Source organism: Lathyrus oleraceus, unplaced genomic scaffold, assembly GCF_024323335.1.
Source record: "Lathyrus oleraceus cultivar Zhongwan6 unplaced genomic scaffold, CAAS_Psat_ZW6_1.0 chrUn0196, whole genome shotgun sequence".
In the NCBI taxonomy this organism is placed as follows: Eukaryota; Viridiplantae; Streptophyta; class Magnoliopsida; order Fabales; family Fabaceae; genus Lathyrus; species Lathyrus oleraceus.
The window spans coordinates 63567-88516 of NW_026112587.1; the positions used below are offsets into that span (position 1 = coordinate 63567).

The following is a 24950-nucleotide window of genomic DNA, read 5'->3' on the forward strand; positions in this document are numbered from 1 at the left end:
ACTTATTAACGGCAGAACAAACACAATTAACGTTGAAATATTTGTTTTCTCCTACTTTTTCCGATTCTTTTACGCCGGCTAACAGAAATGAATAGAAGTATTTAAAAAATCGCAAAAAAGAGGTGCAACACAAGGACTTCCCAGGAGGTCACCCATCCTAGTACTACTCTCGCCCAAGCACGCTTAACTGCGGAGTTCTGATGGGATCCGGTGCATTAGTGCTGGTATGATCGCACCTGATATTAAATGCGCTTTAATTGTATATATTTTATTTCTTTCACTTATTAACGGCAGAACAAACACAATTAACGTTGAAATATTTGTTTTCTCCTACTTTTTCCGATTCTTTTACGCCGGCTAACAGAAATGAATAGAAGTATTTAAAAAATCGCAAGCAACACAAGGACTTCCCAGGAGGTCACCCATCCTAGTACTACTCTCGCCCAAGCACGCTTAACTGCGGAGTTCTGATGGGATCCGGTGCATTAGTGCTGGTATGATCGCACCTGATATTAAATGCGCTTTAATTGTATATATTTTATTTCTTTCACTTATTAACGGCAGAACAAACACAATTAACGTTGAAATATTTGTTTTCTCCTACTTTTTCCGATTCTTTTACGCCGGCTAACAGAAATGAATAGAAGTATTTAAAAAATCGCAAAAAAGAGGTGCAACACAAGGACTTCCCAGGAGGTCACCCATCCTAGTACTACTCTCGCCCAAGCACGCTTAACTGCGGAGTTCTGATGGGATCCGGTGCATTAGTGTGCTGGTATGATCGCACCTGATATTAAATGCGCTTTAATTGTATATATTTTATTTCTTTCACTTATTAACGGCAGAACAAACACAATTAACGTTGAAATATTTGTTTTCTCCTACTTTTTCCGATTCTTTTACGCCGGCTAACAGAAATGAATAGAAGTATTTAAAAAATCGCAAAAAAGAGGTGCAACACAAGGACTTCCCAGGAGGTCACCCATCCTAGTACTACTCTCGCCCAAGCACGCTTAACTGCGGAGTTCTGATGGGATCCGGTGCATTAGTGCTGGTATGATCGCACCTGATATTAAATGCGCTTTAATTGTATATATTTTATTTCTTTCACTTATTAACGGCAGAACAAACACAATTAACGTTGAAATATTAACTTATTAACGGCAAAACAAACACAATTAACGTTGAAATATTTGTTTTCTCCTACTTTTTCCGATTCTTTTACGCCGGCTAACAGAAATGAATAGAAGTATTTAAAAAATCGCAAAAAAGAGGTGCAACACAAGGACTTCCCAGGAGGTCACCCATCCTAGTACTACTCTCGCCCAAGCACGCTTAACTGCGGAGTTCTGATGGGATCCGGTGCATTAGTGCTGGTATGATCGCACCTGATATTAAATGCGCTTTAATTGTATATATTTTATTTCTTTCACTTATTAACGGCAGAACAAACACAATTAACGTTGAAATATTTGTTTTCTCCTACTTTTTCCGATTCTTTTACGCCGGCTAACAGAAATGAATAGAAGTATTTAAAAAATCGCAAAAAAGAGGTGCAACACAAGGACTTCCCAGGAGGTCACCCATCCTAGTACTACTCTCGCCCAAGCACGCTTAACTGCGGAGTTCTGATGGGATCCGGTGCATTAGTGCTGGTATGATCGCACCTGATATTAAATGCGCTTTAATTGTATATATTTTATTTCTTTCACTTATTAACGGCAGAACAAACACAATTAACGTTGAAATATTTGTTTTCTCCTACTTTTTCCGATTCTTTTACGCCGGCTAACAGAAATGAATAGAAGTATTTAAAAAATCGCAAAAAAGAGGTGCAACACAAGGACTTCCCAGGAGGTCACCCATCCTAGTACTACTCTCGCCCAAGCACGCTTAACTGCGGAGTTCTGATGGGATCCGGTGCATTAGTGCTGGTATGATCGCACCTGATATTAAATGCGCTTTAATTGTATATATTTTATTTCTTTCACTTATTAACGGCAGAACAAACACAATTAACGTTGAAATATTTGTTTTCTCCTACTTTTTCCGATTCTTTTACGCCGGCTAACAGAAATGAATAGAAGTATTTAAAAAATCGCAAAAAAGAGGTGCAACACAAGGACTTCCCAGGAGGTCACCCATCCTAGTACTACTCTCGCCCAAGCACGCTTAACTGCGGAGTTCTGATGGGATCCGGTGCATTAGTGCTGGTATGATCGCACCTGATATTAAATGCGCTTTAATTGTATATATTTTATTTCTTTCACTTATTAACGGCAGAACAAACACAATTAACGTTGAAATATTTGTTTTCTCCTACTTTTTCCGATTCTTTTACGCCGGCTAACAGAAATGAATAGAAGTATTTAAAAAATCGCAAAAAAGAGGTGCAACACAAGGACTTCCCAGGAGGTCACCCATCCTAGTACTACTCTCGCCCAAGCACGCTTAACTGCGGAGTTCTGATGGGATCCGGTGCATTAGTGCTGGTATGATCGCACCTGATATTAAATGCGCTTTAATTGTATATATTTTATTTCTTTCACTTATTAACGGCAGAACAAACACAATTAACGTTGAAATATTTGTTTTCTCCTACTTTTTCCGATTCTTTTACGCCGGCTAACAGAAATGAATAGAAGTATTTAAAAAATCGCAAAAAAGAGGTGCAACACAAGGACTTCCCAGGAGGTCACCCATCCTAGTACTACTCTCGCCCAAGCACGCTTAACTGCGGAGTTCTGATGGGATCCGGTGCATTAGTGCTGGTATGATCGCACCTGATATTAAATGCGCTTTAATTGTATATATTTTATTTCTTTCACTTATTAACGGCAGAACAAACACAATTAACGTTGAAATATTTGTTTTCTCCTACTTTTTCCGATTCTTTTACGCCGGCTAACAGAAATGAATAGAAGTATTTAAAAAATCGCAAAAAAGAGGTGCAACACAAGGACTTCCCAGGAGGTCACCCATCCTAGTACTACTCTCGCCCAAGCACGCTTAACTGCGGAGTTCTGATGGGATCCGGTGCATTAGTGCTGGTATGATCGCACCTGATATTAAATGCGCTTTAATTGTATATATTTTATTTCTTTCACTTATTAACGGCAGAACAAACACAATTAACGTTGAAATATTTGTTTTCTCCTACTTTTTCCGATTCTTTTACGCCGGCTAACAGAAATGAATAGAAGTATTTAAAAAATCGCAAAAAAGAGGTGCAACACAAGGACTTCCCAGGAGGTCACCCATCCTAGTACTACTCTCGCCCAAGCACGCTTAACTGCGGAGTTCTGATGGGATCCGGTGCATTAGTGCTGGTATGATCGCACCTGATATTAAATGCGCTTTAATTGTATATATTTTATTTCTTTCACTTATTAACGGCAGAACAAACACAATTAACGTTGAAATATTTGTTTTCTCCTACTTTTTCCGATTCTTTTACGCCGGCTAACAGAAATGAATAGAAGTATTTAAAAAATCGCAAAAAAGAGGTGCAACACAAGGACTTCCCAGGAGGTCACCCATCCTAGTACTACTCTCGCCCAAGCACGCTTAACTGCGGAGTTCTGATGGGATCCGGTGCATTAGTGCTGGTATGATCGCACCTGATATTAAATGCGCTTTAATTGTATATATTTTATTTCTTTCACTTATTAACGGCAGAACAAACACAATTAACGTTGAAATATTTGTTTTCTCCTACTTTTTCCGATTCTTTTACGCCGGCTAACAGAAATGAATAGAAGTATTTAAAAAATCGCAAAAAAGAGGTGCAACACAAGGACTTCCCAGGAGGTCACCCATCCTAGTACTACTCTCGCCCAAGCACGCTTAACTGCGGAGTTCTGATGGGATCCGGTGCATTAGTGCTGGTATGATCGCACCTGATATTAAATGCGCTTTAATTGTATATATTTTATTTCTTTCACTTATTAACGGCAGAACAAACACAATTAACGTTGAAATATTTGTTTTCTCCTACTTTTTCCGATTCTTTTACGCCGGCTAACAGAAATGAATAGAAGTATTTAAAAAATCGCAAAAAAGAGGTGCAACACAAGGACTTCCCAGGAGGTCACCCATCCTAGTACTACTCTCGCCCAAGCACGCTTAACTGCGGAGTTCTGATGGGATCCGGTGCATTAGTGCTGGTATGATCGCACCTGATATTAAATGCGCTTTAATTGTATATATTTTATTTCTTTCACTTATTAACGGCAGAACAAACACAATTAACGTTGAAATATTTGTTTTCTCCTACTTTTTCCGATTCTTTTACGCCGGCTAACAGAAATGAATAGAAGTATTTAAAAAATCGCAAAAAAGAGGTGCAACACAAGGACTTCCCAGGAGGTCACCCATCCTAGTACTACTCTCGCCCAAGCACGCTTAACTGCGGAGTTCTGATGGGATCCGGTGCATTAGTGCTGGTATGATCGCACCTGATATTAAATGCGCTTTAATTGTATATATTTTATTTCTTTCACTTATTAACGGCAGAACAAACACAATTAACGTTGAAATATTTGTTTTCTCCTACTTTTTCCGATTCTTTTACGCCGGCTAACAGAAATGAATAGAAGTATTTAAAAAATCGCAAAAAAGAGGTGCAACACAAGGACTTCCCAGGAGGTCACCCATCCTAGTACTACTCTCGCCCAAGCACGCTTAACTGCGGAGTTCTGATGGGATCCGGTGCATTAGTGCTGGTATGATCGCACCTGATATTAAATGCGCTTTAATTGTATATATTTTATTTCTTTCACTTATTAACGGCAGAACAAACACAATTAACGTTGAAATATTTGTTTTCTCCTACTTTTTCCGATTCTTTTACGCCGGCTAACAGAAATGAATAGAAGTATTTAAAAAATCGCAAAAAAGAGGTGCAACACAAGGACTTCCCAGGAGGTCACCCATCCTAGTACTACTCTCGCCCAAGCACGCTTAACTGCGGAGTTCTGATGGGATCCGGTGCATTAGTGCTGGTATGATCGCACCTGATATTAAATGCGCTTTAATTGTATATATTTTATTTCTTTCACTTATTAACGGCAGAACAAACACAATTAACGTTGAAATATTTGTTTTCTCCTACTTTTTCCGATTCTTTTACGCCGGCTAACAGAAATGAATAGAAGTATTTAAAAAATCGCAAAAAAGAGGTGCAACACAAGGACTTCCCAGGAGGTCACCCATCCTAGTACTACTCTCGCCCAAGCACGCTTAACTGCGGAGTTCTGATGGGATCCGGTGCATTAGTGCTGGTATGATCGCACCTGATATTAAATGCGCTTTAATTGTATATATTTTATTTCTTTCACTTATTAACGGCAGAACAAACACAATTAACGTTGAAATATTTGTTTTCTCCTACTTTTTCCGATTCTTTTACGCCGGCTAACAGAAATGAATAGAAGTATTTAAAAAATCGCAAAAAAGAGGTGCAACACAAGGACTTCCCAGGAGGTCACCCATCCTAGTACTACTCTCGCCCAAGCACGCTTAACTGCGGAGTTCTGATGGGATCCGGTGCATTAGTGCTGGTATGATCGCACCTGATATTAAATGCGCTTTAATTGTATATATTTTATTTCTTTCACTTATTAACGGCAGAACAAACACAATTAACGTTGAAATATTTGTTTTCTCCTACTTTTTCCGATTCTTTTACGCCGGCTAACAGAAATGAATAGAAGTATTTAAAAAATCGCAAAAAAGAGGTGCAACACAAGGACTTCCCAGGAGGTCACCCATCCTAGTACTACTCTCGCCCAAGCACGCTTAACTGCGGAGTTCTGATGGGATCCGGTGCATTAGTGCTGGTATGATCGCACCTGATATTAAATGCGCTTTAATTGTATATATTTTATTTCTTTCACTTATTAACGGCAGAACAAACACAATTAACGTTGAAATATTTGTTTTCTCCTACTTTTTCCGATTCTTTTACGCCGGCTAACAGAAATGAATAGAAGTATTTAAAAAATCGCAAAAAAGAGGTGCAACACAAGGACTTCCCAGGAGGTCACCCATCCTAGTACTACTCTCGCCCAAGCACGCTTAACTGCGGAGTTCTGATGGGATCCGGTGCATTAGTGCTGGTATGATCGCACCTGATATTAAATGCGCTTTAATTGTATATATTTTATTTCTTTCACTTATTAACGGCAGAACAAACACAATTAACGTTGAAATATTTGTTTTCTCCTACTTTTTCCGATTCTTTTACGCCGGCTAACAGAAATGAATAGAAGTATTTAAAAAATCGCAAGCAACACAAGGACTTCCCAGGAGGTCACCCATCCTAGTACTACTCTCGCCCAAGCACGCTTAACTGCGGAGTTCTGATGGGATCCGGTGCATTAGTGCTGGTATGATCGCACCTGATATTAAATGCGCTTTAATTGTATATATTTTATTTCTTTCACTTATTAACGGCAGAACAAACACAATTAACGTTGAAATATTTGTTTTCTCCTACTTTTTCCGATTCTTTTACGCCGGCTAACAGAAATGAATAGAAGTATTTAAAAAATCGCAAAAAAGAGGTGCAACACAAGGACTTCCCAGGAGGTCACCCATCCTAGTACTACTCTCGCCCAAGCACGCTTAACTGCGGAGTTCTGATGGGATCCGGTGCATTAGTGCTGGTATGATCGCACCTGATATTAAATGCGCTTTAATTGTATATATTTTATTTCTTTCACTTATTAACGGCAGAACAAACACAATTAACGTTGAAATATTTGTTTTCTCCTACTTTTTCCGATTCTTTTACGCCGGCTAACAGAAATGAATAGAAGTATTTAAAAAATCGCAAAAAAGAGGTGCAACACAAGGACTTCCCAGGAGGTCACCCATCCTAGTACTACTCTCGCCCAAGCACGCTTAACTGCGGAGTTCTGATGGGATCCGGTGCATTAGTGCTGGTATGATCGCACCTGATATTAAATGCGCTTTAATTGTATATATTTTATTTCTTTCACTTATTAACGGCAGAACAAACACAATTAACGTTGAAATATTTGTTTTCTCCTACTTTTTCCGATTCTTTTACGCCGGCTAACAGAAATGAATAGAAGTATTTAAAAAATCGCAAAAAAGAGGTGCAACACAAGGACTTCCCAGGAGGTCACCCATCCTAGTACTACTCTCGCCCAAGCACGCTTAACTGCGGAGTTCTGATGGGATCCGGTGCATTAGTGCTGGTATGATCGCACCTGATATTAAATGCGCTTTAATTGTATATATTTTATTTCTTTCACTTATTAACGGCAGAACAAACACAATTAACGTTGAAATATTTGTTTTCTCCTACTTTTTCCGATTCTTTTACGCCGGCTAACAGAAATGAATAGAAGTATTTAAAAAATCGCAAGCAACACAAGGACTTCCCAGGAGGTCACCCATCCTAGTACTACTCTCGCCCAAGCACGCTTAACTGCGGAGTTCTGATGGGATCCGGTGCATTAGTGCTGGTATGATCGCACCTGATATTAAATGCGCTTTAATTGTATATATTTTATTTCTTTCACTTATTAACGGCAGAACAAACACAATTAACGTTGAAATATTTGTTTTCTCCTACTTTTTCCGATTCTTTTACGCCGGCTAACAGAAATGAATAGAAGTATTTAAAAAATCGCAAAAAAGAGGTGCAACACAAGGACTTCCCAGGAGGTCACCCATCCTAGTACTACTCTCGCCCAAGCACGCTTAACTGCGGAGTTCTGATGGGATCCGGTGCATTAGTGCTGGTATGATCGCACCTGATATTAAATGCGCTTTAATTGTATATATTTTATTTCTTTCACTTATTAACGGCAGAACAAACACAATTAACGTTGAAATATTTGTTTTCTCCTACTTTTTCCGATTCTTTTACGCCGGCTAACAGAAATGAATAGAAGTATTTAAAAAATCGCAAAAAAGAGGTGCAACACAAGGACTTCCCAGGAGGTCACCCATCCTAGTACTACTCTCGCCCAAGCACGCTTAACTGCGGAGTTCTGATGGGATCCGGTGCATTAGTGCTGGTATGATCGCACCTGATATTAAATGCGCTTTAATTGTATATATTTTATTTCTTTCACTTATTAACGGCAGAACAAACACAATTAACGTTGAAATATTTGTTTTCTCCTACTTTTTCCGATTCTTTTACGCCGGCTAACAGAAATGAATAGAAGTATTTAAAAAATCGCAAGCAACACAAGGACTTCCCAGGAGGTCACCCATCCTAGTACTACTCTCGCCCAAGCACGCTTAACTGCGGAGTTCTGATGGGATCCGGTGCATTAGTGCTGGTATGATCGCACCTGATATTAAATGCGCTTTAATTGTATATATTTTATTTCTTTCACTTATTAACGGCAGAACAAACACAATTAACGTTGAAATATTTGTTTTCTCCTACTTTTTCCGATTCTTTTACGCCGGCTAACAGAAATGAATAGAAGTATTTAAAAAATCGCAAAAAAGAGGTGCAACACAAGGACTTCCCAGGAGGTCACCCATCCTAGTACTACTCTCGCCCAAGCACGCTTAACTGCGGAGTTCTGATGGGATCCGGTGCATTAGTGCTGGTATGATCGCACCTGATATTAAATGCGCTTTAATTGTATATATTTTATTTCTTTCACTTATTAACGGCAGAACAAACACAATTAACGTTGAAATATTTGTTTTCTCCTACTTTTTCCGATTCTTTTACGCCGGCTAACAGAAATGAATAGAAGTATTTAAAAAATCGCAAAAAAGAGGTGCAACACAAGGACTTCCCAGGAGGTCACCCATCCTAGTACTACTCTCGCCCAAGCACGCTTAACTGCGGAGTTCTGATGGGATCCGGTGCATTAGTGCTGGTATGATCGCACCTGATATTAAATGCGCTTTAATTGTATATATTTTATTTCTTTCACTTATTAACGGCAGAACAAACACAATTAACGTTGAAATATTTGTTTTCTCCTACTTTTTCCGATTCTTTTACGCCGGCTAACAGAAATGAATAGAAGTATTTAAAAAATCGCAAGCAACACAAGGACTTCCCAGGAGGTCACCCATCCTAGTACTACTCTCGCCCAAGCACGCTTAACTGCGGAGTTCTGATGGGATCCGGTGCATTAGTGCTGGTATGATCGCACCTGATATTAAATGCGCTTTAATTGTATATATTTTATTTCTTTCACTTATTAACGGCAGAACAAACACAATTAACGTTGAAATATTTGTTTTCTCCTACTTTTTCCGATTCTTTTACGCCGGCTAACAGAAATGAATAGAAGTATTTAAAAAATCGCAAAAAAGAGGTGCAACACAAGGACTTCCCAGGAGGTCACCCATCCTAGTACTACTCTCGCCCAAGCACGCTTAACTGCGGAGTTCTGATGGGATCCGGTGCATTAGTGCTGGTATGATCGCACCTGATATTAAATGCGCTTTAATTGTATATATTTTATTTCTTTCACTTATTAACGGCAGAACAAACACAATTAACGTTGAAATATTTGTTTTCTCCTACTTTTACGCCGGCTAACAGAAATGAATAGAAGTATTTAAAAAATCGCAAAAAAGAGGTGCAACACAAGGACTTCCCAGGAGGTCACCCATCCTAGTACTACTCTCGCCCAAGCACGCTTAACTGCGGAGTTCTGATGGGATCCGGTGCATTAGTGCTGGTATGATCGCACCTGATATTAAATGCGCTTTAATTGTATATATTTTATTTCTTTCACTTATTAACGGCAGAACAAACACAATTAACGTTGAAATATTTGTTTTCTCCTACTTTTTCCGATTCTTTTACGCCGGCTAACAGAAATGAATAGAAGTATTTAAAAAATCGCAAAAAAGAGGTGCAACACAAGGACTTCCCAGGAGGTCACCCATCCTAGTACTACTCTCGCCCAAGCACGCTTAACTGCGGAGTTCTGATGGGATCCGGTGCATTAGTGCTGGTATGATCGCACCTGATATTAAATGCGCTTTAATTGTATATATTTTATTTCTTTCACTTATTAACGGCAGAACAAACACAATTAACGTTGAAATATTTGTTTTCTCCTACTTTTTCCGATTCTTTTACGCCGGCTAACAGAAATGAATAGAAGTATTTAAAAAATCGCAAAAAAGAGGTGCAACACAAGGACTTCCCAGGAGGTCACCCATCCTAGTACTACTCTCGCCCAAGCACGCTTAACTGCGGAGTTCTGATGGGATCCGGTGCATTAGTGCTGGTATGATCGCACCTGATATTAAATGCGCTTTAATTGTATATATTTATTTCTTTCACTTATTAACGGCAGAACAAACACAATTAACGTTGAAATATTTGTTTTCTCCTACTTTTTCCGATTCTTTTACGCCGGCTAACAGAAATGAATAGAAGTATTTAAAAAATCGCAAAAAAGAGGTGCAACACAAGGACTTCCCAGGAGGTCACCCATCCTAGTACTACTCTCGCCCAAGCACGCTTAACTGCGGAGTTCTGATGGGATCCGGTGCATTAGTGCTGGTATGATCGCACCTGATATTAAATGCGCTTTAATTGTATATATTTTATTTCTTTCACTTATTAACGGCAGAACAAACACAATTAACGTTGAAATATTTGTTTTCTCCTACTTTTTCCGATTCTTTTACGCCGGCTAACAGAAATGAATAGAAGTATTTAAAAAATCGCAAAAAAGAGGTGCAACACAAGGACTTCCCAGGAGGTCACCCATCCTAGTACTACTCTCGCCCAAGCACGCTTAACTGCGGAGTTCTGATGGGATCCGGTGCATTAGTGCTGGTATGATCGCACCTGATATTAAATGCGCTTTAATTGTATATATTTTATTTCTTTCACTTATTAACGGCAGAACAAACACAATTAACGTTGAAATATTTGTTTTCTCCTACTTTTTCCGATTCTTTTACGCCGGCTAACAGAAATGAATAGAAGTATTTAAAAAATCGCAAAAAAGAGGTGCAACACAAGGACTTCCCAGGAGGTCACCCATCCTAGTACTACTCTCGCCCAAGCACGCTTAACTGCGGAGTTCTGATGGGATCCGGTGCATTAGTGCTGGTATGATCGCACCTGATATTAAATGCGCTTTAATTGTATATATTTTATTTCTTTCACTTATTAACGGCAGAACAAACACAATTAACGTTGAAATATTTGTTTTCTCCTACTTTTTCCGATTCTTTTACGCCGGCTAACAGAAATGAATAGAAGTATTTAAAAAATCGCAAAAAACACACAAGGACTTCCCAGGAGGTCACCCATCCTAGTACTACTCTCGCCCAAGCACGCTTAACTGCGGAGTTCTGATGGTATGATCCGGTGCATTAGTGCTGGTATGATCGCACCTGATATTAAATGCGCTTTAATTGTATATATTTTATTTCTTTCACTTATTAACGGCAGAACAAACACAATTAACGTTGAAATATTTGTTTTCTCCTACTTTTTCCGATTCTTTTACGCCGGCTAACAGAAATGAATAGAAGTATTTAAAAAATCGCAAAAAAGAGGTGCAACACAAGGACTTCCCAGGAGGTCACCCATCCTAGTACTACTCTCGCCCAAGCACGCTTAACTGCAGAGTTCTGATGGGATCCGGTGCATTAGTGCTGGTATGATCGCACCTGATATTAAATGCGCTTTAATTGTATATATTTTATTTCTTTCACTTATTAACGGCAGAACAAACACAATTAACGTTGAAATATTTGTTTTCTCCTACTTTTTCCGATTCTTTTACGCCGGCTAACAGAAATGAATAGAAGTATTTAAAAAATCGCAAAAAAGAGGTGCAACACAAGGACTTCCCAGGAGGTCACCCATCCTAGTACTACTCTCGCCCAAGCACGCTTAACTGCGGAGTTCTGATGGGATCCGGTGCATTAGTGCTGGTATGATCGCACCTGATATTAAATGCGCTTTAATTGTATATATTTTATTTCTTTCACTTATTAACGGCAGAACAAACACAATTAACGTTGAAATATTTGTTTTCTCCTACTTTTTCCGATTCTTTTACGCCGGCTAACAGAAATGAATAGAAGTATTTAAAAAATCGCAAGCAACACAAGGACTTCCCAGGAGGTCACCCATCCTAGTACTACTCTCGCCCAAGCACGCTTAACTGCGGAGTTCTGATGGTATGATCCGGTGCATTAGTGCTGGTATGATCGCACCTGATATTAAATGCGCTTTAATTCTATATATTTTATTTCTTTCACTTATTAACGGCAGAACAAACACAATTAACGTTGAAATATTTGTTTTCTCCTACTTTTTCCGATTCTTTTACGCCGGCTAACAGAAATGAATAGAAGTATTTAAAAAATCGCAAAAAAGAGGTGCAACACAAGGACTTCCCAGGAGGTCACCCATCCTAGTACTACTCTCGCCCAAGCACGCTTAACTGCGTAGTTCTGATGGTATGATCCGGTGCATTAGTGCTGGTATGATCGCACCTGATATTAAATGCGCTTTAATTGTATATATTTTATTTCTTTCACTTATTAACGGCAGAACAAACACAATTAACGTTGAAATATTTGTTTTCTCCTACTTTTTCCGATTCTTTTACGCCGGCTAACAGAAATGAATAGAAGTATTTAAAAAATCGCAAAAAAGAGGTGCAACACAAGGACTTCCCAGGAGGTCACCCATCCTAGTACTACTCTCGCCCAAGCACGCTTAACTGCGGAGTTCTGATGGGATCCGGTGCATTAGTGCTGGTATGATCACACCTGATATTAAATGCGCTTTAATTGTATATATTTTATTTCTTTCACTTATTAACGGCAGAACAAACACAATTAACGTTGAAATATTTGTTTTCTCCTACTTTTTCCGATTCTTTTACGCCGGCTAACAGAAATGAATAGAAGTATTTAAAAAATCGCAAAAAAGAGGTGCAACACAAGGACTTCCCAGGAGGTCACCCATCCTAGTACTACTCTCGCCCAAGCACGCTTAACTGCGGAGTTCTGATGGGATCCGGTGCATTAGTGCTGGTATGATCACACCTGATATTAAATGCGCTTTAATTGTATATATTTTATTTCTTTCACTTATTAACGACAGAACAAACACAATTAACGTTGAAATATTTGTTTTCTCCTACTTTTTCCGATTCTTTTACGCCGGCTAACAGAAATGAATAGAAGTATTTAAAAAATCGCAAGCAACACAAGGACTTCCCAGGAGGTCACCCATCCTAGTACTACTCTCGCCCAAGCACGCTTAACTGCGGAGTTCTGATGGTATGATCCGGTGCATTAGTGCTGGTATGATCGCACCTGATATTAAATGCGCTTTAATTGTATATATTTTATTTCTTTCACTTATTAACGGCAGAACAAACACAATTAACGTTGAAATATTTGTTTTCTCCTACTTTTTCCGATTCTTTTACGCCGGCTAACAGAAATGAATAGAAGTATTTAAAAAATCGCAAGCAACACAAGGACTTCCCAGGAGGTCACCCATCCTAGTACTACTCTCGCCCAAGCACGCTTAACTGCGGAGTTCTGATGGTATGATCCGGTGCATTAGTGCTGGTATGATCGCACCTGATATTAAATGCGCTTTAATTGTATATATTTTATTTCTTTCACTTATTAACGGCAGAACAAACACAATTAACGTTGAAATATTTGTTTTCTCCTACTTTTTCCGATTCTTTTACGCCGGCTAACAGAAATGAATAAAAGTATTTAAAAAATCGCAAAAAAGAGGTGCAACACAAGGACTTCCCAGGAGGTCACCCATCCTAGTACTACTCTCGCCCAAGCACGCTTAACTGCGGAGTTCTGATGGGATCCGGTGCATTAGTGCTGGATGATCGCACCTGATATTAAATGCGCTTTAATTGTTTATATTTTATTTCTTTCACTTATTAACGGCAGAACAAACACAATTAACGTTGAAATATTTGTTTTCTCCTACTTTTTCCGATTCTTTTACGCCGGCTAACAGAAATGAATAGAAGTATTTAAAAAATCGCAAGCAACACAAGGACTTCCCAGGAGGTCACCCATCCTAGTACTACTCTCGCCCAAGCACGCTTAACTGCGGAGTTCTGATGGTATGATCCGGTGCATTAGTGCTGGTATGATCGCACCTGATATTAAATGCGCTTTAATTGTATATATTTTATTTCTTTCACTCATTAACGGCAGAACAAACACAATTAACGTTGAAATATTTGTTTTCTCCTACTTTTTCCGATTCTTTTACGCCGGCTAACAGAAATGAATAGAAGTATTTAAAAAATCGCAAGAAAGAGGTGCAACACAAGGACTTCCCAGGAGGTCACCCATCCTACTACTACTCTCGCCCTAGTACGTTTAACTGCGGAGTTCTGATGGGATCCGGTGCATTAGTGCTGGTATGATCGCACCTGATGTCTAATGCGCTTTAATTGTATATATTTTATTTCTTTCACTTATTAACGGCAGAACAGACATGATTAATGCTGAAATATTTGTTTTCCTTTACTTTTTCCGATTCTTTTACGCCGGCTAACAGAAATGAATAGAAGTATTTAAAAAATAAGAAAAAAGAGGTGCAACACAAGGACTTCCCAGGAGGTCACCCATCCTAGTACTACTCTCGCCCAAGCACGCTCAGCTGCGGAGTTCTGATGGGATCCGATGCATTAGTGCTGGTATGATCGCACCTGATATCTAATGCGCTTTAATTGTATATATTTTATTTCTTTCACTTATTAACGGCAGAACAGACATAATTAACGCTGAAATATTTGTTTTCTCCTACTTTTTCCGATTCTTTTACGTCGGTTAACAGAAATGAATAGAAGTATTTAAAAAATCGTAAAAAAGAGGTGCAACACAAGGACTTCCCAGGAGGTCACCCATCCTAGTACTACTCTCGCCCAAGCACGCTCAGCTGCGTAGTTCTGATGGGATCCGATGCATTAGTGCTAGTATGATCGCACCTGATATCTAATGCGCTTTAATTGTATATATTTTATTTCTTTCACTTATTAACGGCAGAACTGACATAACTAACGCTGAAATATTTGTTTTCTCCTACTTTTTTTGATTCTTTTACGTCGGTTAACAGAAATGAATAGAAGTATTTAAAAAATCGCAAAAAAGAGGTGCAACACAAGGACTTCCGAGGAGGTCACCCATCCTAGTACTACTCTCGCCCAAGCACGCCCAACTGCGGAGTTCTGATGGGATCCGATGCATTAGTGCTGGTATGATCGCACCTGATATCTAATGCGCTTTAGTTGTATATTTTTTATTTCTTTCACTTATTAACGGCAGAACAGACATAATTAAAGCTGAAATATTTGTTTTCTCCTACTTTTTCCATTTCTTTTACGTCGGTTAACATAAATGAATCGAAGTATTTAAAAAATTAGAAAAAAGAGGTGCAACACAAGGACTTCCCAGGAGGTCACCCATCCTAGTACTACTCTCGCCCAAGCACGCTCAGCTGCGGAGTTCTGATGGGATCCGATGCATTAGTGCTGCTATGATCGCACCTGATATCTAATGCGCTTTAATTGTATATATTTTATTTCTTTCACTTATTAACGGCATAACAAACATAATTAATGCTGAAATATTTATTTTCTCCTACTTTTTCCGATTCTTTTACGTCGGTTAACAGAAATGAATAGAAGTATTTAAAAAATCAGAAAAAAGATGTGCAACACAAGGACTTCCCAGGAGGTCACCCATCCTAGTACTACTCTCGCCCAAGCACCCTTAACTGCGGAGTTCTGATGAGATCCGATGCATTAGTGTTGGTATGATCGCACCAGATATCTAATGCGCTTTAATTGTATATATTTTATTTCTTTCACTTATTAACGGCAGAACAAACATAATTAACGCTGGAATATTTGTTTCTCCTACTTTTTCCGATTCTTTTACGTCGGTTAACAGAAATGAATAGAAGTATTTAAAAAATTGCAAAAAAGAGGTGCAACACAAGGACTTCCTAGGAGGTCACCCATCCTAGTACTACTCTCGCCCAAGCACGCTCAGTTGCGGAGTTCTGATGGGATCCGATGCATTAGTGCTGGTATGATCGCACCTGATATCTAATGCACTTTAATTGTATATATTTTATTTCTTTCACTTATTAACGGTAGAACAAACATAACTAACGCTGAAATATTTGTTTTCTCCTACTTTTTCCGATTCTTTTACGCCGATTAACAGAAATGAATAGAAGTATTTAAAAAATCGAAAAAAAGAGGTGCAACACAAGGACTTCCCAGGAGGTCACCCATCCTAGTACTATTCTCGCCCAAGCACGCTCAGCTGCGGAGTTCTGATGGGATCCGATGCATTAGTGCTGGTTTGATCGCACCTGATATCTAATGCGCTTTAATTGTATATATTTTATTTCTTTCACTTATTAACGGCAGAACAAACATAACTAACGCTGAAATATTTGTTTTCTCCTACGTTTTCCGATTCTTTTATGCCTGTTAACAAAAATGAATAGAAGTATTTAAAAAATCGCAAAAAAGAGGTGTAACACAAGGACTTCCCAGGAGGTCACCTATCGCATGTTGTTCCATTAGATGATGTTCATGTGCGGGATAATTTGACGGTTGATACATCACCTATGCGAATTGAAGATCGAGAAGTGAAGAAGCTTCGTGGTAAGGGGATTGCTTTGGTGAAAGTGATATGTGGAGGAGTCACCAATGACAATATTACTTGGAAACTCGAGGATAAGATGGAGGAATCGTATCCAGAGTTGTTCGTTTGAGGTATTTTCGAGGCCGAAAATCTTTTAAGTGGGGGAGAGTTGTAACAACCCAATTTTAGTAATTATTTCTTATATTATTATTACTATATTTTATTTTATTTGGAGTGTTAATTAATTAATTGGTTGTTAGATAGTAATAATTGATTATATTAATTAATTTGGTGTGTTAATTAATTATTTAGTTGATATGAGATATAATGAATAATTGAATTAATTAACTTGGTGTGCATGTTGGGTTGATTTAATTTAATTGAACTAACTAGAGATATTTAAATATTAGGTCTTATTGGGCCTATTAATTAAATTAGAGGTATCATTCCTTAAGCCCAAATGTAATACTAGTATATAAGAGGTGAGGAGAGTGAGAATTATGATTCATTTGATCATTTGACAACAATAGAGAAAGAGAAGAGGAAAAGTAAGGAGAAGAGGGGAAGAACAAGAGAGAAGCTAGGGTTTCCAGAAAATTGAAGAGGTAAGGGGGGAATCCTTATTATTATGGGTTAGTATGATTGGGTTAATGGGTAGAAGTATGTTTAGGTTAAAATCCCTAATTTTGTTTGGTGTTGGAATTGTTAGGTTTTGATAAGTATTCTTGATTTGTGGTGATTGATTGTGTTAAAACTGTAAATTAACCTTATATAATTAGAGTATTGTATGAGTTATAATTTTCTGAACGTTTGGCTTTTTACGGAATCGAAATCGGAGGTCCGGAAGTCCTCCAACGATGAAAAACGCAGAAAATTCTGCATTCTGTTTTGTGTTAACGCAGGAATATCATTCTGTTTTTGCGTTAACCGGTTAACCAAAAGCGTTAACCGGTTAACATTGTTGAAAATATGTTAGAAATTGTATTCTGTCTTGCGTTAACCGGTTAACCAAAGGCGTTAACCGGTTAACACTGTTGAAATCTGCCAGGGAGTGCATTTTGGTTCGCGTTATCCGATTAACCATATGCGTTAACCGGTTAACACTGTTGAAAAATGAAAAATTGAGATTTTAAATGCTGTAATCATTTTGAGATGAAATCTAATTGTGCGTATTTGATAATTAGTTTATATATGTGAATGGTGGATTGTGATGAATGTGTATATGTACTATTGGTGGGTAATTCATAGAGTTGAATTATGGTTATATGTGGAATGATTAAGATAGTAGAGATGATCTTAATTGCATATTATGTGAATGGTGTAATTGTTATGAATGTGTATATGTACCATTGGTGGATAATTCATAGAGTTGAATTATGGTGATATGTGGAATGTTAAGATGGTAGAGATGATCTTAATTGCATATGTATTGGTACTTGTACATTCATTCATGGCATGGTCGGCTTCATAGTGGAAGCGGTGAAACTGTGGGTTCACATGGTAGCATACGTTGATCCTTAATTGGAAATAGGCGTAGTAGACGTAGCATACATTGATCCTTAATTGGAAATAGACGTAGTAGATGTAGCATACGTTGATCCTTAATTGGAAATAGGCGTAGTAGACGTTGATCCTTAATTGGAAATAGACGTAGTGACTTTGATCTTTTCCGGATCGGAAGCGTGGCTTGGATTCTAGATATTGAATCGGAAAGCGGTGAAACGTTGGGTTCACATTGCGGTACCACATGCATAGAGTCACATGTCTTGCATTGAGTTACATTAGAGTTATGTGATAATTGAGTGTATGCATTGTTGTGATTGTGATGTGTGTATGAGATATGGTAATTGAATTTGGTGATGTTTGAGTACATAACTTGACAAATTATGTGATTATGTGATAATCGTAGTTATGCGTATTTTTGGGAATATAGTATTGGATTTTAATATTGTACTCCTTGAGTTTTGATGGATGTTTGAAACATGTGAAATAAATGTTGATTAATATTATTTACATGGTTATACGAAGTGTGATGAATTCCTTTAATTGTTGATTTAATCATTGTGCCTTATTATACTTCTTCATAATGATTTGAATTCTCACCCTTTTTGTTTGAATGTTACCTTTACATGGGTATCGTGCAGATACTCAGGAGTAGTATCGCTGAAGTAAGTGGACGGTAGCTCGCTCGAGATTAGCCGGAGAGTTTCCGTATTTTAGTTTGAAGACTAGATAATGAGTCAATGCTCTGGTCATGTAACACTGGGTAGATTAGTAGTATTGAACTCGTATCCTATTTGGATAAGTATTATGTTATTACTTGTGAACATACTTATTTGCAATTGCTGTTGAGAGGCCATAGTGCCAAATAATCTTATCATGGTTTTAGTTTATTTTGAAGAGATTATTGAGAGATGATCATGATATGGGACATGAATCATTTTTATGAAATGCATGAGTATTCATTATTTTCCGCTGCGAACGCATATTCGTGAATATTCATGATAATTGAAATGTATTATTTTAAATGACCAGGTGTATTGTATATTGATGATGAATGATGTTGGTTTTTGAAAGCTTTTAGTTTTGAAAACGTCGATGTGACGCCCTTTTGTTTATATGCGTGCTTATTTACTCTGATCATATGTTAAGTATTTTGGGGTAGGAAAAAAGGGGTGTTACACGGTGCATTAGTGCTGGTATGATCGCACCTGATATCTAATGCGCTTTAATTGTATATATTTTATTTCTTTCACTTATTAATGGCAAAACAAACATAACTAACGCTGAAATATTTGTTTAAAGAGGTGCAATACAAGGACTTTCCAGGAAGTCATTCATCCTAATACTACTCTCGTCAAAACATGCTTAACTGCAGAATTCTGATGATATCCATTGCATTAATACTGATATGATCACACGATCACACCTGATATCTAATACGTTTTAATTATATATATTTTTAACCATTATTTCTCTCTTTCTACTAATATTTTTAACTGAGTACCAAAAAGACTCCTTAGAAACGATGCTAATGTTCTCTCAAAGATTATTATAAAAAAAAATGATATTATCTCACTGTTAAGATGTAAAGGGCTTTTACAGAAATGGTATAATAATCTAAAAAGTGGTGTGCAGAATAATTACTACTACTTTCTTCTTTCAAAAATAAAACTATGGCTGTCTTTGAATTGTTCATCTTTCTTGAGTAATCCTAATGCCTGCTTATCTTTGTGTAGTTCAATGACATTTTTGTACCAAAATGCTGACATTCTTGGGGTTCTATTGAGAGTGGCAAAGTCCACGTGATGAAGTCCAAATCTTATACTGTATCCATGTTTCCACTCAAAGTTGTCTAAAAGGGACCACACAAAGTACCCTCTCACATCTGCTCCTTTTCTGCACATAAAATTAACAACATTTTTTGTTTGTTTCACACACAAACCAAAACATGAATCACCATGATGTAGCTTCTTCTTTGCTAAGAAATTTAAAGTTGGAAGCTATGAGTTTACATGTACCTTATTGCTGCCGCTAGAGAATCTAAGTAACTATTCAAGTACTCCACTCTTTTGACATCGTTGAATGCATCTTTAGTGATTGGGTAGGAATTCTCACTCGTCCCAAATCCTATGTAGGACAAATAAAATCTCATATATAGGGGCATATTCAATAATGAGATTGAATTATTGTAGGAGTAAACTAAATTGTAGTACTCACCATTTTCTGTAATGAACATTGGTATGTTGTTGTACCTGTTCTTTATGTATGTTACTATCTTTTCCATTCCTTGTGGGTGAACGTACAACCATGCAAGTGCACTCTACAACCATTATTTGAGACGTTATCGTCAATTAAATACTATATAGTTTACCAAAGTTCAACTTGTTATTGAGTCATAAAAGATGAAGTTAAACTTGTGAATTTGTGAAGCACACTGGTTAAAAACAATGTTTTAGAATTTGTATCTGACGAGTCTCTTCAATTGGTTAAATTGAAAATCGGTCATTTCATTAGGAGATTTGTCATTTGGTTCATCCGATTAAATCAATTGAACCATAACCTAATAGTAACAGACTTGTTGGTTTTATCTCGTATCTAACTTTTAAAAGAGTGATTAAATGCTACGAAATTTAGTACCGGTTCTCCAATGGTGAGGCCATTCATTTGTGCAGATGTTAGAGCAAAACCCTCTGTCTTTGAAGACCCTTTTCCTTGTTCACATGTAGAAAATATGCAATCTTTTACATAATAACTTGTGTAGTGATTTATTCCAATGAAATCTAATCCATTCTTGAGTTTTTCTGAATCATATTTAGAAAATGCTAGGAGTTCAGCTCCTAATATTTCATGCATTTCTGCTGGATACTTCCCTAGTATAATTGGGTCCAAAAACCTGTTTTTCAGAAACTTAATTAGAATTTTTTTCGAGGCCATCAATCACGAAAAACTCATCAAATTAACACACACAAAATCATTTACCAATTCATGTAAAATGATTGAGCTCTCTCAGCAGCTAACTTATCTTCTGAAGAGTTGCTATATGCTTCAAACCATATAGCATTCATAGCAATTCCAATTTCTCCTCCTTGATTTTTCTGATTTTTGAGAGAACACTTTCAGTTACTGATAATTACAAATTTTCAAAAATGATCATAAAGTTTTGAATAATAATCTTCACCTGATAGTTTCTTCTGTACACATCAACAGCAGCCACGTGTGATAATATGATATTAGATGCAGCAATGAAAGGCTCTTTCTCTGAATCACCATAGCTACAATTTCCAAATGAGCCCGAGCAACGAGACGGTGGATACACACCTGTTCTATAACCACAAATAACTGCAACATTGGGTTCATTAAATGTCACCCAATGTTTCACTCTATCTCCAAAGTACTTGAAGCATATATCTGCATAATACTTGAAATCCTCTCTGAAAATCATAAATGTTACATTCTATTTACCAAATTAGTTAATGCTATCATATACCATATACTATATTGTTAGTGTACATGTACTTACTGAATTTCAGGACTTAGCCAACTTTTATATCTGTCCTCAAGTTCTTGAGGAATGTCATAATGTGTTATTGTGACAAATGGTTCTATTCCTGAAATCAATACGGAAAAAAAGAAGTTATTGCAGAGTCGTTAAATCTAAATATATAATGAGATATAACGATTTTGCAATAACTATAAATTATCTGAACGCAAATAAAATGACCTCTATTTATAAGTGCGTCGATTAGTCGGTTATAGTAAGCGATGCCAGCCTTGTTCACATTGCCAAATCTACCTTCTGGAATAAGTTTAAAAGATGGAGTTAGGCAAAGTGATTAATGAGATTTGTTAAGTTGTTATTATTTAAAAGAAAAATGAAACTTGCTTGGTAGAATTCTGGCCCATGATAATGAAAAACGATAGCTGTTGACTCCAATATCTTTCATTAGGTCCACATCTTCCTGTTTTTCAATTTCAATAGCAAAAGTAATAGTTAGCTTTCATGAGTGAAAAGAAAAGTTTAGAATGCATTTTGATGCTAGTGAATTGCATAAAACAAAGAGTGTGTGTAACAAGTAAGAGTAATATCAATTATTCTATTTTCTAAAAATACATAATTGAATTTAAAGTAGTTTTGTCTAACCTAAATTTAGTTTGATAAAACATCCTAAGACCAAAATATGACCCGTAATATTTCATATGTTTAGTTTCGTTTTTAAAATCATATTACTAAATTTAAAAGTTTATTTTATAATCACTTATAGAAATAAATTAAGATTAAATGCTATCAAATTTATAATATCACATCTATGAGAACTAACACATATTTGTATAATAAAATTAGTTGTTGGATTAAAAATTATTATTTAATATTAATGAAAAATTATTTAATATATAAAAAAAATATAAAAATTAATATCTTATAAAATTTAAAATGATTAATTTTAAGCTATCTTTTTAAAATATCGAATTTAAATTTTCTCATTAAACATTATTTCTCTTACTAACACTTTACAAATAACGTGTCTATATTTTACTCTAATATCTTTTATTTATTTTATTTTCTAAAGTTGATCTCTTCTATTATATGTTACATTTTTTCAAGTTAACTATGGTGTCATATCCGATAGCTACAGAACTGGTATATATTGAGCCATAATAAAGAAACACCGTCCATTTTCGTCAATGATTTTTCTGGCCCTACACATTGCTATCATAAGGCTTCTATAGGGATGACAAAGCTGAACAGGTACGTTGGATATATCAGTTTTGCTCGTATTTTAATGTAGGATGTGGCAAAGATTTAGATCCTCACTCTTTAATGTATTTGTTCTGTCCCATTCCATTTTTCCAAGGGTTTTTGCAGTCACAAATATTTACATGAATTTTTATATTTTTAAATATAAAAAATGCAGTGTTCACGAGCTTTTTCCATCCCGCCCTATATAAATTTAAAGTCCGAATTCTCAACTATAACAGTCTCATCCCATCCCATTTTTTTTGTGAGCTTTTGAAGGACGAACCTAAACGGCGAGCCTACCCTTTTGCCACCCCTAGTCTTTTAACTCTACAAAATAATTTAGTATTATTCACTATCTTACTTTCTTTTTGAAAGAAAGCATCTTATATTTATACCAAAAATAACCATCTTATATTTATACCAAAAATAACCATCTTATATTTATACTTAAAAAAAGTCTCTTATATTTATACTCATGAAATACCATGTTATTTTTCAATAATAACTTTTTAAAATAAATAAAAATTTAAATATATTTTAGTTAAAAATATTGGTACCTAAGTAAACAAAAACTAAGGATATCTTAGAATTTACCCTTATATTATACCGCAAAAGTCTCTTATAAATAGTAGTTGGATTTAAAATTTTCACTTAAAACAAAAGTTTCTCTTATATTTGCAAAAATAATTTTTTTAAAGTTATTTCACTTAGAGTTTAATTGTTATATAAATTATTTTAGAACTATATCACATTCATTCATATACAGAATTTTAAAACTAATTATAATAAAAACTAAATATATTTAAATATTCTAACAATTAAAATTCATTAACAAGAAAAGCTCTTTACTAACAAGAATGAAATCTTTCCAATTAAATTACATGAGTCTCTCTCAAGCTTTATTTTAAGTCGACCCTACCTACCTCTAATTGATATTCCCACCATTCCAAAATATTTCACTAATAATTATTTCTAAAAAGAAATTGTCTAAAATATATTTTTTAATATTATATTAATTATTTTTTCAATTGTATCTTTTTATAACTAATATTATAATATTACACTTGTAATTTATAATTTAATATTTTTATTTATATTATGAAATTTCTTTTTATAATAAGTAATAAGAATATTTAATAAAATTATTTATCTTTATTTTTTTCAATATTTTTTCTAATATATCAAAATTAGCTTTCGATTATTTTAAAACAAAAGAAAAAGAAAGAAAAAAACTGATTCTATATTTTCCATCCAATATGGTTCCTGAAATCAAAGTACCTGATAACGATGGTAATGATCAACAGCAACATCTCCATTACTTCCATCCAATATGGTTCCTGAAATCAAACTACATATATATGAGTGTGATGTGAATCATATATATATATATATATATATATAATATATATATATATATATATATAATATATATAATCTGAACCTGTTTTATGAGTGAAGACATCCCAGTTATTTAGTCCTTTGCCATCACTTAAGAAAGCTCCTTCAAACTGCAAATTAAATAAGTATAAGCAATATTTACTCAAGATATATAACTAAGTTAGAAGATTAAAATGTCTAAACTAACCTGGTAAGAAGAAGATGCAGTTCCAAAAAGGAAGTTACGTGGAAATTTGGAATTATCTTCAACTGATAAAAAAGCACATGATCCCATGATAATTGAGAAGAGAAAAGTTAGTAGAAGGAGTGGAAATGGAAGCTCCATAATGTGTTGTATTATGAGAAGAGTGAGACATATTAATATAATGATTGAGAGGTCCACTTAGGAAATAAGTGATTTTTTGGGCAGGTGAGAATAACAATTGACAGTGAGTTGATACTGACTACAATCATTGACCTTTCCCTATATGGACGATGTATCGCTTCTTTTCTTTCTTTCTTTCATTTTCGTGTCATGAGAATGAGTTTGCTTTCTACACGCTTTTCTTTTCTTTTTTGGAGACAAAGCTTTCTATACTCTCTTTTCTTGTTGAATAAAAGTAACTCATATTAAGAAATATTAAGCTTGTATCGACTTTTGTGGTATATTTTGGTT

At 36.0% G+C, this 24950-nt stretch overlaps 1 protein-coding gene and 59 non-coding genes across 60 annotated transcripts; all 60 read right to left on the reverse strand.

Annotated features, from left to right (window-relative positions):
- Positions 1-119: 119 nt before the first annotated feature.
- Positions 120-238, reverse strand: LOC127112829 (5S ribosomal RNA). The gene has a single exon (XR_007799015.1). It is a non-coding gene; the product is annotated as a 5S ribosomal RNA (ribosomal RNA).
- A 151-nt stretch (positions 239-389) lies between these two features.
- LOC127112893 (5S ribosomal RNA) lies at positions 390-508 on the reverse strand. Its single transcript, XR_007799077.1, has one exon. It is a non-coding gene; the product is annotated as a 5S ribosomal RNA (ribosomal RNA).
- Positions 509-668: 160 nt separating this feature from the next.
- Positions 669-789, reverse strand: LOC127112882 (5S ribosomal RNA). Its single transcript, XR_007799067.1, has one exon. It is a non-coding gene; the product is annotated as a 5S ribosomal RNA (ribosomal RNA).
- A 160-nt stretch (positions 790-949) lies between these two features.
- LOC127112831 (5S ribosomal RNA) lies at positions 950-1068 on the reverse strand. Its single transcript, XR_007799017.1, has one exon. It is a non-coding gene; the product is annotated as a 5S ribosomal RNA (ribosomal RNA).
- A 203-nt stretch (positions 1069-1271) lies between these two features.
- Positions 1272-1390, reverse strand: LOC127112832 (5S ribosomal RNA). The gene has a single exon (XR_007799018.1). It is a non-coding gene; the product is annotated as a 5S ribosomal RNA (ribosomal RNA).
- Positions 1391-1550: 160 nt separating this feature from the next.
- On the reverse strand, positions 1551-1669 carry LOC127112833 (5S ribosomal RNA). The gene has a single exon (XR_007799019.1). It is a non-coding gene; the product is annotated as a 5S ribosomal RNA (ribosomal RNA).
- Positions 1670-1829: 160 nt separating this feature from the next.
- On the reverse strand, positions 1830-1948 carry LOC127112834 (5S ribosomal RNA). Its single transcript, XR_007799020.1, has one exon. It is a non-coding gene; the product is annotated as a 5S ribosomal RNA (ribosomal RNA).
- A 160-nt stretch (positions 1949-2108) lies between these two features.
- On the reverse strand, positions 2109-2227 carry LOC127112835 (5S ribosomal RNA). The gene has a single exon (XR_007799021.1). It is a non-coding gene; the product is annotated as a 5S ribosomal RNA (ribosomal RNA).
- A 160-nt stretch (positions 2228-2387) lies between these two features.
- Positions 2388-2506, reverse strand: LOC127112836 (5S ribosomal RNA). The gene has a single exon (XR_007799022.1). It is a non-coding gene; the product is annotated as a 5S ribosomal RNA (ribosomal RNA).
- A 160-nt stretch (positions 2507-2666) lies between these two features.
- LOC127112838 (5S ribosomal RNA) lies at positions 2667-2785 on the reverse strand. Its single transcript, XR_007799023.1, has one exon. It is a non-coding gene; the product is annotated as a 5S ribosomal RNA (ribosomal RNA).
- Positions 2786-2945: 160 nt separating this feature from the next.
- Positions 2946-3064, reverse strand: LOC127112839 (5S ribosomal RNA). The gene has a single exon (XR_007799024.1). It is a non-coding gene; the product is annotated as a 5S ribosomal RNA (ribosomal RNA).
- A 160-nt stretch (positions 3065-3224) lies between these two features.
- On the reverse strand, positions 3225-3343 carry LOC127112840 (5S ribosomal RNA). The gene has a single exon (XR_007799025.1). It is a non-coding gene; the product is annotated as a 5S ribosomal RNA (ribosomal RNA).
- Positions 3344-3503: 160 nt separating this feature from the next.
- On the reverse strand, positions 3504-3622 carry LOC127112841 (5S ribosomal RNA). The gene has a single exon (XR_007799026.1). It is a non-coding gene; the product is annotated as a 5S ribosomal RNA (ribosomal RNA).
- A 160-nt stretch (positions 3623-3782) lies between these two features.
- Positions 3783-3901, reverse strand: LOC127112843 (5S ribosomal RNA). The gene has a single exon (XR_007799028.1). It is a non-coding gene; the product is annotated as a 5S ribosomal RNA (ribosomal RNA).
- Positions 3902-4061: 160 nt separating this feature from the next.
- Positions 4062-4180, reverse strand: LOC127112844 (5S ribosomal RNA). The gene has a single exon (XR_007799029.1). It is a non-coding gene; the product is annotated as a 5S ribosomal RNA (ribosomal RNA).
- Positions 4181-4340: 160 nt separating this feature from the next.
- Positions 4341-4459, reverse strand: LOC127112845 (5S ribosomal RNA). The gene has a single exon (XR_007799030.1). It is a non-coding gene; the product is annotated as a 5S ribosomal RNA (ribosomal RNA).
- Positions 4460-4619: 160 nt separating this feature from the next.
- On the reverse strand, positions 4620-4738 carry LOC127112846 (5S ribosomal RNA). Its single transcript, XR_007799031.1, has one exon. It is a non-coding gene; the product is annotated as a 5S ribosomal RNA (ribosomal RNA).
- A 160-nt stretch (positions 4739-4898) lies between these two features.
- On the reverse strand, positions 4899-5017 carry LOC127112847 (5S ribosomal RNA). The gene has a single exon (XR_007799032.1). It is a non-coding gene; the product is annotated as a 5S ribosomal RNA (ribosomal RNA).
- A 160-nt stretch (positions 5018-5177) lies between these two features.
- Positions 5178-5296, reverse strand: LOC127112848 (5S ribosomal RNA). The gene has a single exon (XR_007799033.1). It is a non-coding gene; the product is annotated as a 5S ribosomal RNA (ribosomal RNA).
- Positions 5297-5456: 160 nt separating this feature from the next.
- Positions 5457-5575, reverse strand: LOC127112849 (5S ribosomal RNA). The gene has a single exon (XR_007799034.1). It is a non-coding gene; the product is annotated as a 5S ribosomal RNA (ribosomal RNA).
- A 160-nt stretch (positions 5576-5735) lies between these two features.
- Positions 5736-5854, reverse strand: LOC127112850 (5S ribosomal RNA). The gene has a single exon (XR_007799035.1). It is a non-coding gene; the product is annotated as a 5S ribosomal RNA (ribosomal RNA).
- A 160-nt stretch (positions 5855-6014) lies between these two features.
- Positions 6015-6133, reverse strand: LOC127112851 (5S ribosomal RNA). Its single transcript, XR_007799036.1, has one exon. It is a non-coding gene; the product is annotated as a 5S ribosomal RNA (ribosomal RNA).
- A 151-nt stretch (positions 6134-6284) lies between these two features.
- Positions 6285-6403, reverse strand: LOC127112894 (5S ribosomal RNA). The gene has a single exon (XR_007799078.1). It is a non-coding gene; the product is annotated as a 5S ribosomal RNA (ribosomal RNA).
- Positions 6404-6563: 160 nt separating this feature from the next.
- Positions 6564-6682, reverse strand: LOC127112852 (5S ribosomal RNA). The gene has a single exon (XR_007799037.1). It is a non-coding gene; the product is annotated as a 5S ribosomal RNA (ribosomal RNA).
- A 160-nt stretch (positions 6683-6842) lies between these two features.
- LOC127112854 (5S ribosomal RNA) lies at positions 6843-6961 on the reverse strand. Its single transcript, XR_007799039.1, has one exon. It is a non-coding gene; the product is annotated as a 5S ribosomal RNA (ribosomal RNA).
- A 160-nt stretch (positions 6962-7121) lies between these two features.
- On the reverse strand, positions 7122-7240 carry LOC127112855 (5S ribosomal RNA). The gene has a single exon (XR_007799040.1). It is a non-coding gene; the product is annotated as a 5S ribosomal RNA (ribosomal RNA).
- A 151-nt stretch (positions 7241-7391) lies between these two features.
- On the reverse strand, positions 7392-7510 carry LOC127112895 (5S ribosomal RNA). The gene has a single exon (XR_007799079.1). It is a non-coding gene; the product is annotated as a 5S ribosomal RNA (ribosomal RNA).
- A 160-nt stretch (positions 7511-7670) lies between these two features.
- On the reverse strand, positions 7671-7789 carry LOC127112856 (5S ribosomal RNA). Its single transcript, XR_007799041.1, has one exon. It is a non-coding gene; the product is annotated as a 5S ribosomal RNA (ribosomal RNA).
- Positions 7790-7949: 160 nt separating this feature from the next.
- Positions 7950-8068, reverse strand: LOC127112857 (5S ribosomal RNA). Its single transcript, XR_007799042.1, has one exon. It is a non-coding gene; the product is annotated as a 5S ribosomal RNA (ribosomal RNA).
- A 151-nt stretch (positions 8069-8219) lies between these two features.
- LOC127112896 (5S ribosomal RNA) lies at positions 8220-8338 on the reverse strand. The gene has a single exon (XR_007799080.1). It is a non-coding gene; the product is annotated as a 5S ribosomal RNA (ribosomal RNA).
- Positions 8339-8498: 160 nt separating this feature from the next.
- Positions 8499-8617, reverse strand: LOC127112858 (5S ribosomal RNA). The gene has a single exon (XR_007799043.1). It is a non-coding gene; the product is annotated as a 5S ribosomal RNA (ribosomal RNA).
- A 160-nt stretch (positions 8618-8777) lies between these two features.
- On the reverse strand, positions 8778-8896 carry LOC127112859 (5S ribosomal RNA). Its single transcript, XR_007799044.1, has one exon. It is a non-coding gene; the product is annotated as a 5S ribosomal RNA (ribosomal RNA).
- A 151-nt stretch (positions 8897-9047) lies between these two features.
- LOC127112897 (5S ribosomal RNA) lies at positions 9048-9166 on the reverse strand. The gene has a single exon (XR_007799081.1). It is a non-coding gene; the product is annotated as a 5S ribosomal RNA (ribosomal RNA).
- Positions 9167-9326: 160 nt separating this feature from the next.
- Positions 9327-9445, reverse strand: LOC127112860 (5S ribosomal RNA). Its single transcript, XR_007799045.1, has one exon. It is a non-coding gene; the product is annotated as a 5S ribosomal RNA (ribosomal RNA).
- A 148-nt stretch (positions 9446-9593) lies between these two features.
- Positions 9594-9712, reverse strand: LOC127112861 (5S ribosomal RNA). The gene has a single exon (XR_007799046.1). It is a non-coding gene; the product is annotated as a 5S ribosomal RNA (ribosomal RNA).
- A 160-nt stretch (positions 9713-9872) lies between these two features.
- LOC127112862 (5S ribosomal RNA) lies at positions 9873-9991 on the reverse strand. Its single transcript, XR_007799047.1, has one exon. It is a non-coding gene; the product is annotated as a 5S ribosomal RNA (ribosomal RNA).
- A 160-nt stretch (positions 9992-10151) lies between these two features.
- LOC127112863 (5S ribosomal RNA) lies at positions 10152-10270 on the reverse strand. Its single transcript, XR_007799048.1, has one exon. It is a non-coding gene; the product is annotated as a 5S ribosomal RNA (ribosomal RNA).
- A 159-nt stretch (positions 10271-10429) lies between these two features.
- LOC127112865 (5S ribosomal RNA) lies at positions 10430-10548 on the reverse strand. Its single transcript, XR_007799050.1, has one exon. It is a non-coding gene; the product is annotated as a 5S ribosomal RNA (ribosomal RNA).
- A 160-nt stretch (positions 10549-10708) lies between these two features.
- LOC127112866 (5S ribosomal RNA) lies at positions 10709-10827 on the reverse strand. Its single transcript, XR_007799051.1, has one exon. It is a non-coding gene; the product is annotated as a 5S ribosomal RNA (ribosomal RNA).
- A 160-nt stretch (positions 10828-10987) lies between these two features.
- Positions 10988-11106, reverse strand: LOC127112867 (5S ribosomal RNA). Its single transcript, XR_007799052.1, has one exon. It is a non-coding gene; the product is annotated as a 5S ribosomal RNA (ribosomal RNA).
- Positions 11107-11260: 154 nt separating this feature from the next.
- On the reverse strand, positions 11261-11381 carry LOC127112920 (5S ribosomal RNA). Its single transcript, XR_007799102.1, has one exon. It is a non-coding gene; the product is annotated as a 5S ribosomal RNA (ribosomal RNA).
- A 160-nt stretch (positions 11382-11541) lies between these two features.
- On the reverse strand, positions 11542-11660 carry LOC127112872 (5S ribosomal RNA). Its single transcript, XR_007799057.1, has one exon. It is a non-coding gene; the product is annotated as a 5S ribosomal RNA (ribosomal RNA).
- Positions 11661-11820: 160 nt separating this feature from the next.
- On the reverse strand, positions 11821-11939 carry LOC127112868 (5S ribosomal RNA). The gene has a single exon (XR_007799053.1). It is a non-coding gene; the product is annotated as a 5S ribosomal RNA (ribosomal RNA).
- A 151-nt stretch (positions 11940-12090) lies between these two features.
- Positions 12091-12212, reverse strand: LOC127112913 (5S ribosomal RNA). The gene has a single exon (XR_007799096.1). It is a non-coding gene; the product is annotated as a 5S ribosomal RNA (ribosomal RNA).
- Positions 12213-12372: 160 nt separating this feature from the next.
- Positions 12373-12494, reverse strand: LOC127112901 (5S ribosomal RNA). Its single transcript, XR_007799084.1, has one exon. It is a non-coding gene; the product is annotated as a 5S ribosomal RNA (ribosomal RNA).
- Positions 12495-12654: 160 nt separating this feature from the next.
- LOC127112870 (5S ribosomal RNA) lies at positions 12655-12773 on the reverse strand. Its single transcript, XR_007799055.1, has one exon. It is a non-coding gene; the product is annotated as a 5S ribosomal RNA (ribosomal RNA).
- A 160-nt stretch (positions 12774-12933) lies between these two features.
- Positions 12934-13052, reverse strand: LOC127112871 (5S ribosomal RNA). The gene has a single exon (XR_007799056.1). It is a non-coding gene; the product is annotated as a 5S ribosomal RNA (ribosomal RNA).
- A 151-nt stretch (positions 13053-13203) lies between these two features.
- LOC127112914 (5S ribosomal RNA) lies at positions 13204-13325 on the reverse strand. The gene has a single exon (XR_007799097.1). It is a non-coding gene; the product is annotated as a 5S ribosomal RNA (ribosomal RNA).
- Positions 13326-13476: 151 nt separating this feature from the next.
- On the reverse strand, positions 13477-13598 carry LOC127112916 (5S ribosomal RNA). Its single transcript, XR_007799098.1, has one exon. It is a non-coding gene; the product is annotated as a 5S ribosomal RNA (ribosomal RNA).
- A 160-nt stretch (positions 13599-13758) lies between these two features.
- LOC127112884 (5S ribosomal RNA) lies at positions 13759-13876 on the reverse strand. Its single transcript, XR_007799068.1, has one exon. It is a non-coding gene; the product is annotated as a 5S ribosomal RNA (ribosomal RNA).
- A 151-nt stretch (positions 13877-14027) lies between these two features.
- Positions 14028-14149, reverse strand: LOC127112917 (5S ribosomal RNA). The gene has a single exon (XR_007799099.1). It is a non-coding gene; the product is annotated as a 5S ribosomal RNA (ribosomal RNA).
- Positions 14150-14309: 160 nt separating this feature from the next.
- On the reverse strand, positions 14310-14428 carry LOC127112886 (5S ribosomal RNA). The gene has a single exon (XR_007799070.1). It is a non-coding gene; the product is annotated as a 5S ribosomal RNA (ribosomal RNA).
- A 160-nt stretch (positions 14429-14588) lies between these two features.
- Positions 14589-14707, reverse strand: LOC127112887 (5S ribosomal RNA). Its single transcript, XR_007799071.1, has one exon. It is a non-coding gene; the product is annotated as a 5S ribosomal RNA (ribosomal RNA).
- Positions 14708-14867: 160 nt separating this feature from the next.
- LOC127112912 (5S ribosomal RNA) lies at positions 14868-14986 on the reverse strand. The gene has a single exon (XR_007799095.1). It is a non-coding gene; the product is annotated as a 5S ribosomal RNA (ribosomal RNA).
- Positions 14987-15146: 160 nt separating this feature from the next.
- LOC127112907 (5S ribosomal RNA) lies at positions 15147-15265 on the reverse strand. Its single transcript, XR_007799090.1, has one exon. It is a non-coding gene; the product is annotated as a 5S ribosomal RNA (ribosomal RNA).
- A 160-nt stretch (positions 15266-15425) lies between these two features.
- Positions 15426-15544, reverse strand: LOC127112902 (5S ribosomal RNA). Its single transcript, XR_007799085.1, has one exon. It is a non-coding gene; the product is annotated as a 5S ribosomal RNA (ribosomal RNA).
- Positions 15545-15704: 160 nt separating this feature from the next.
- Positions 15705-15823, reverse strand: LOC127112904 (5S ribosomal RNA). The gene has a single exon (XR_007799087.1). It is a non-coding gene; the product is annotated as a 5S ribosomal RNA (ribosomal RNA).
- A 159-nt stretch (positions 15824-15982) lies between these two features.
- LOC127112906 (5S ribosomal RNA) lies at positions 15983-16101 on the reverse strand. The gene has a single exon (XR_007799089.1). It is a non-coding gene; the product is annotated as a 5S ribosomal RNA (ribosomal RNA).
- A 160-nt stretch (positions 16102-16261) lies between these two features.
- LOC127112898 (5S ribosomal RNA) lies at positions 16262-16380 on the reverse strand. The gene has a single exon (XR_007799082.1). It is a non-coding gene; the product is annotated as a 5S ribosomal RNA (ribosomal RNA).
- A 3302-nt stretch (positions 16381-19682) lies between these two features.
- Positions 19683-24651, reverse strand: LOC127112650 (beta-glucosidase 46). The gene is made up of 12 exons (XM_051046387.1): positions 24483-24651; positions 24339-24405; positions 24176-24234; positions 22043-22118; positions 21881-21955; positions 21680-21767; positions 21338-21590; positions 21139-21254; positions 20797-21052; positions 20377-20479; positions 20178-20286; positions 19683-20055 (listed from the first exon to the last, which is right to left on the reverse strand). The coding sequence occupies exons 1-12, from the start codon at positions 24618-24620 to the stop codon at positions 19806-19808; spliced, it is 1590 nt and encodes a 529-aa protein (XP_050902344.1). The 5' UTR covers positions 24621-24651; the 3' UTR covers positions 19683-19805.
- Positions 24652-24950: the final 299 nt, after the last annotated feature.

Coding starts and splice junctions, on each gene's coding strand:
- LOC127112650 (XM_051046387.1), bottom strand. CDS start 24,620: ATGGAGCTTCCATTTCCACTCCTTCTACTAACTTTTCTCTTCTCAATT. Junction 22,119..24,175: donor ATCATTACCATCGTTATCAG/GTACTTTGATTT, acceptor ATTGAAAAACAG/GAAGATGTGGACCTAATGAA. Junction 21,768..21,880: donor CGACGCACTTATAAATAGAG/GTCATTTTATTT, acceptor TATTGATTTCAG/GAATAGAACCATTTGTCACA.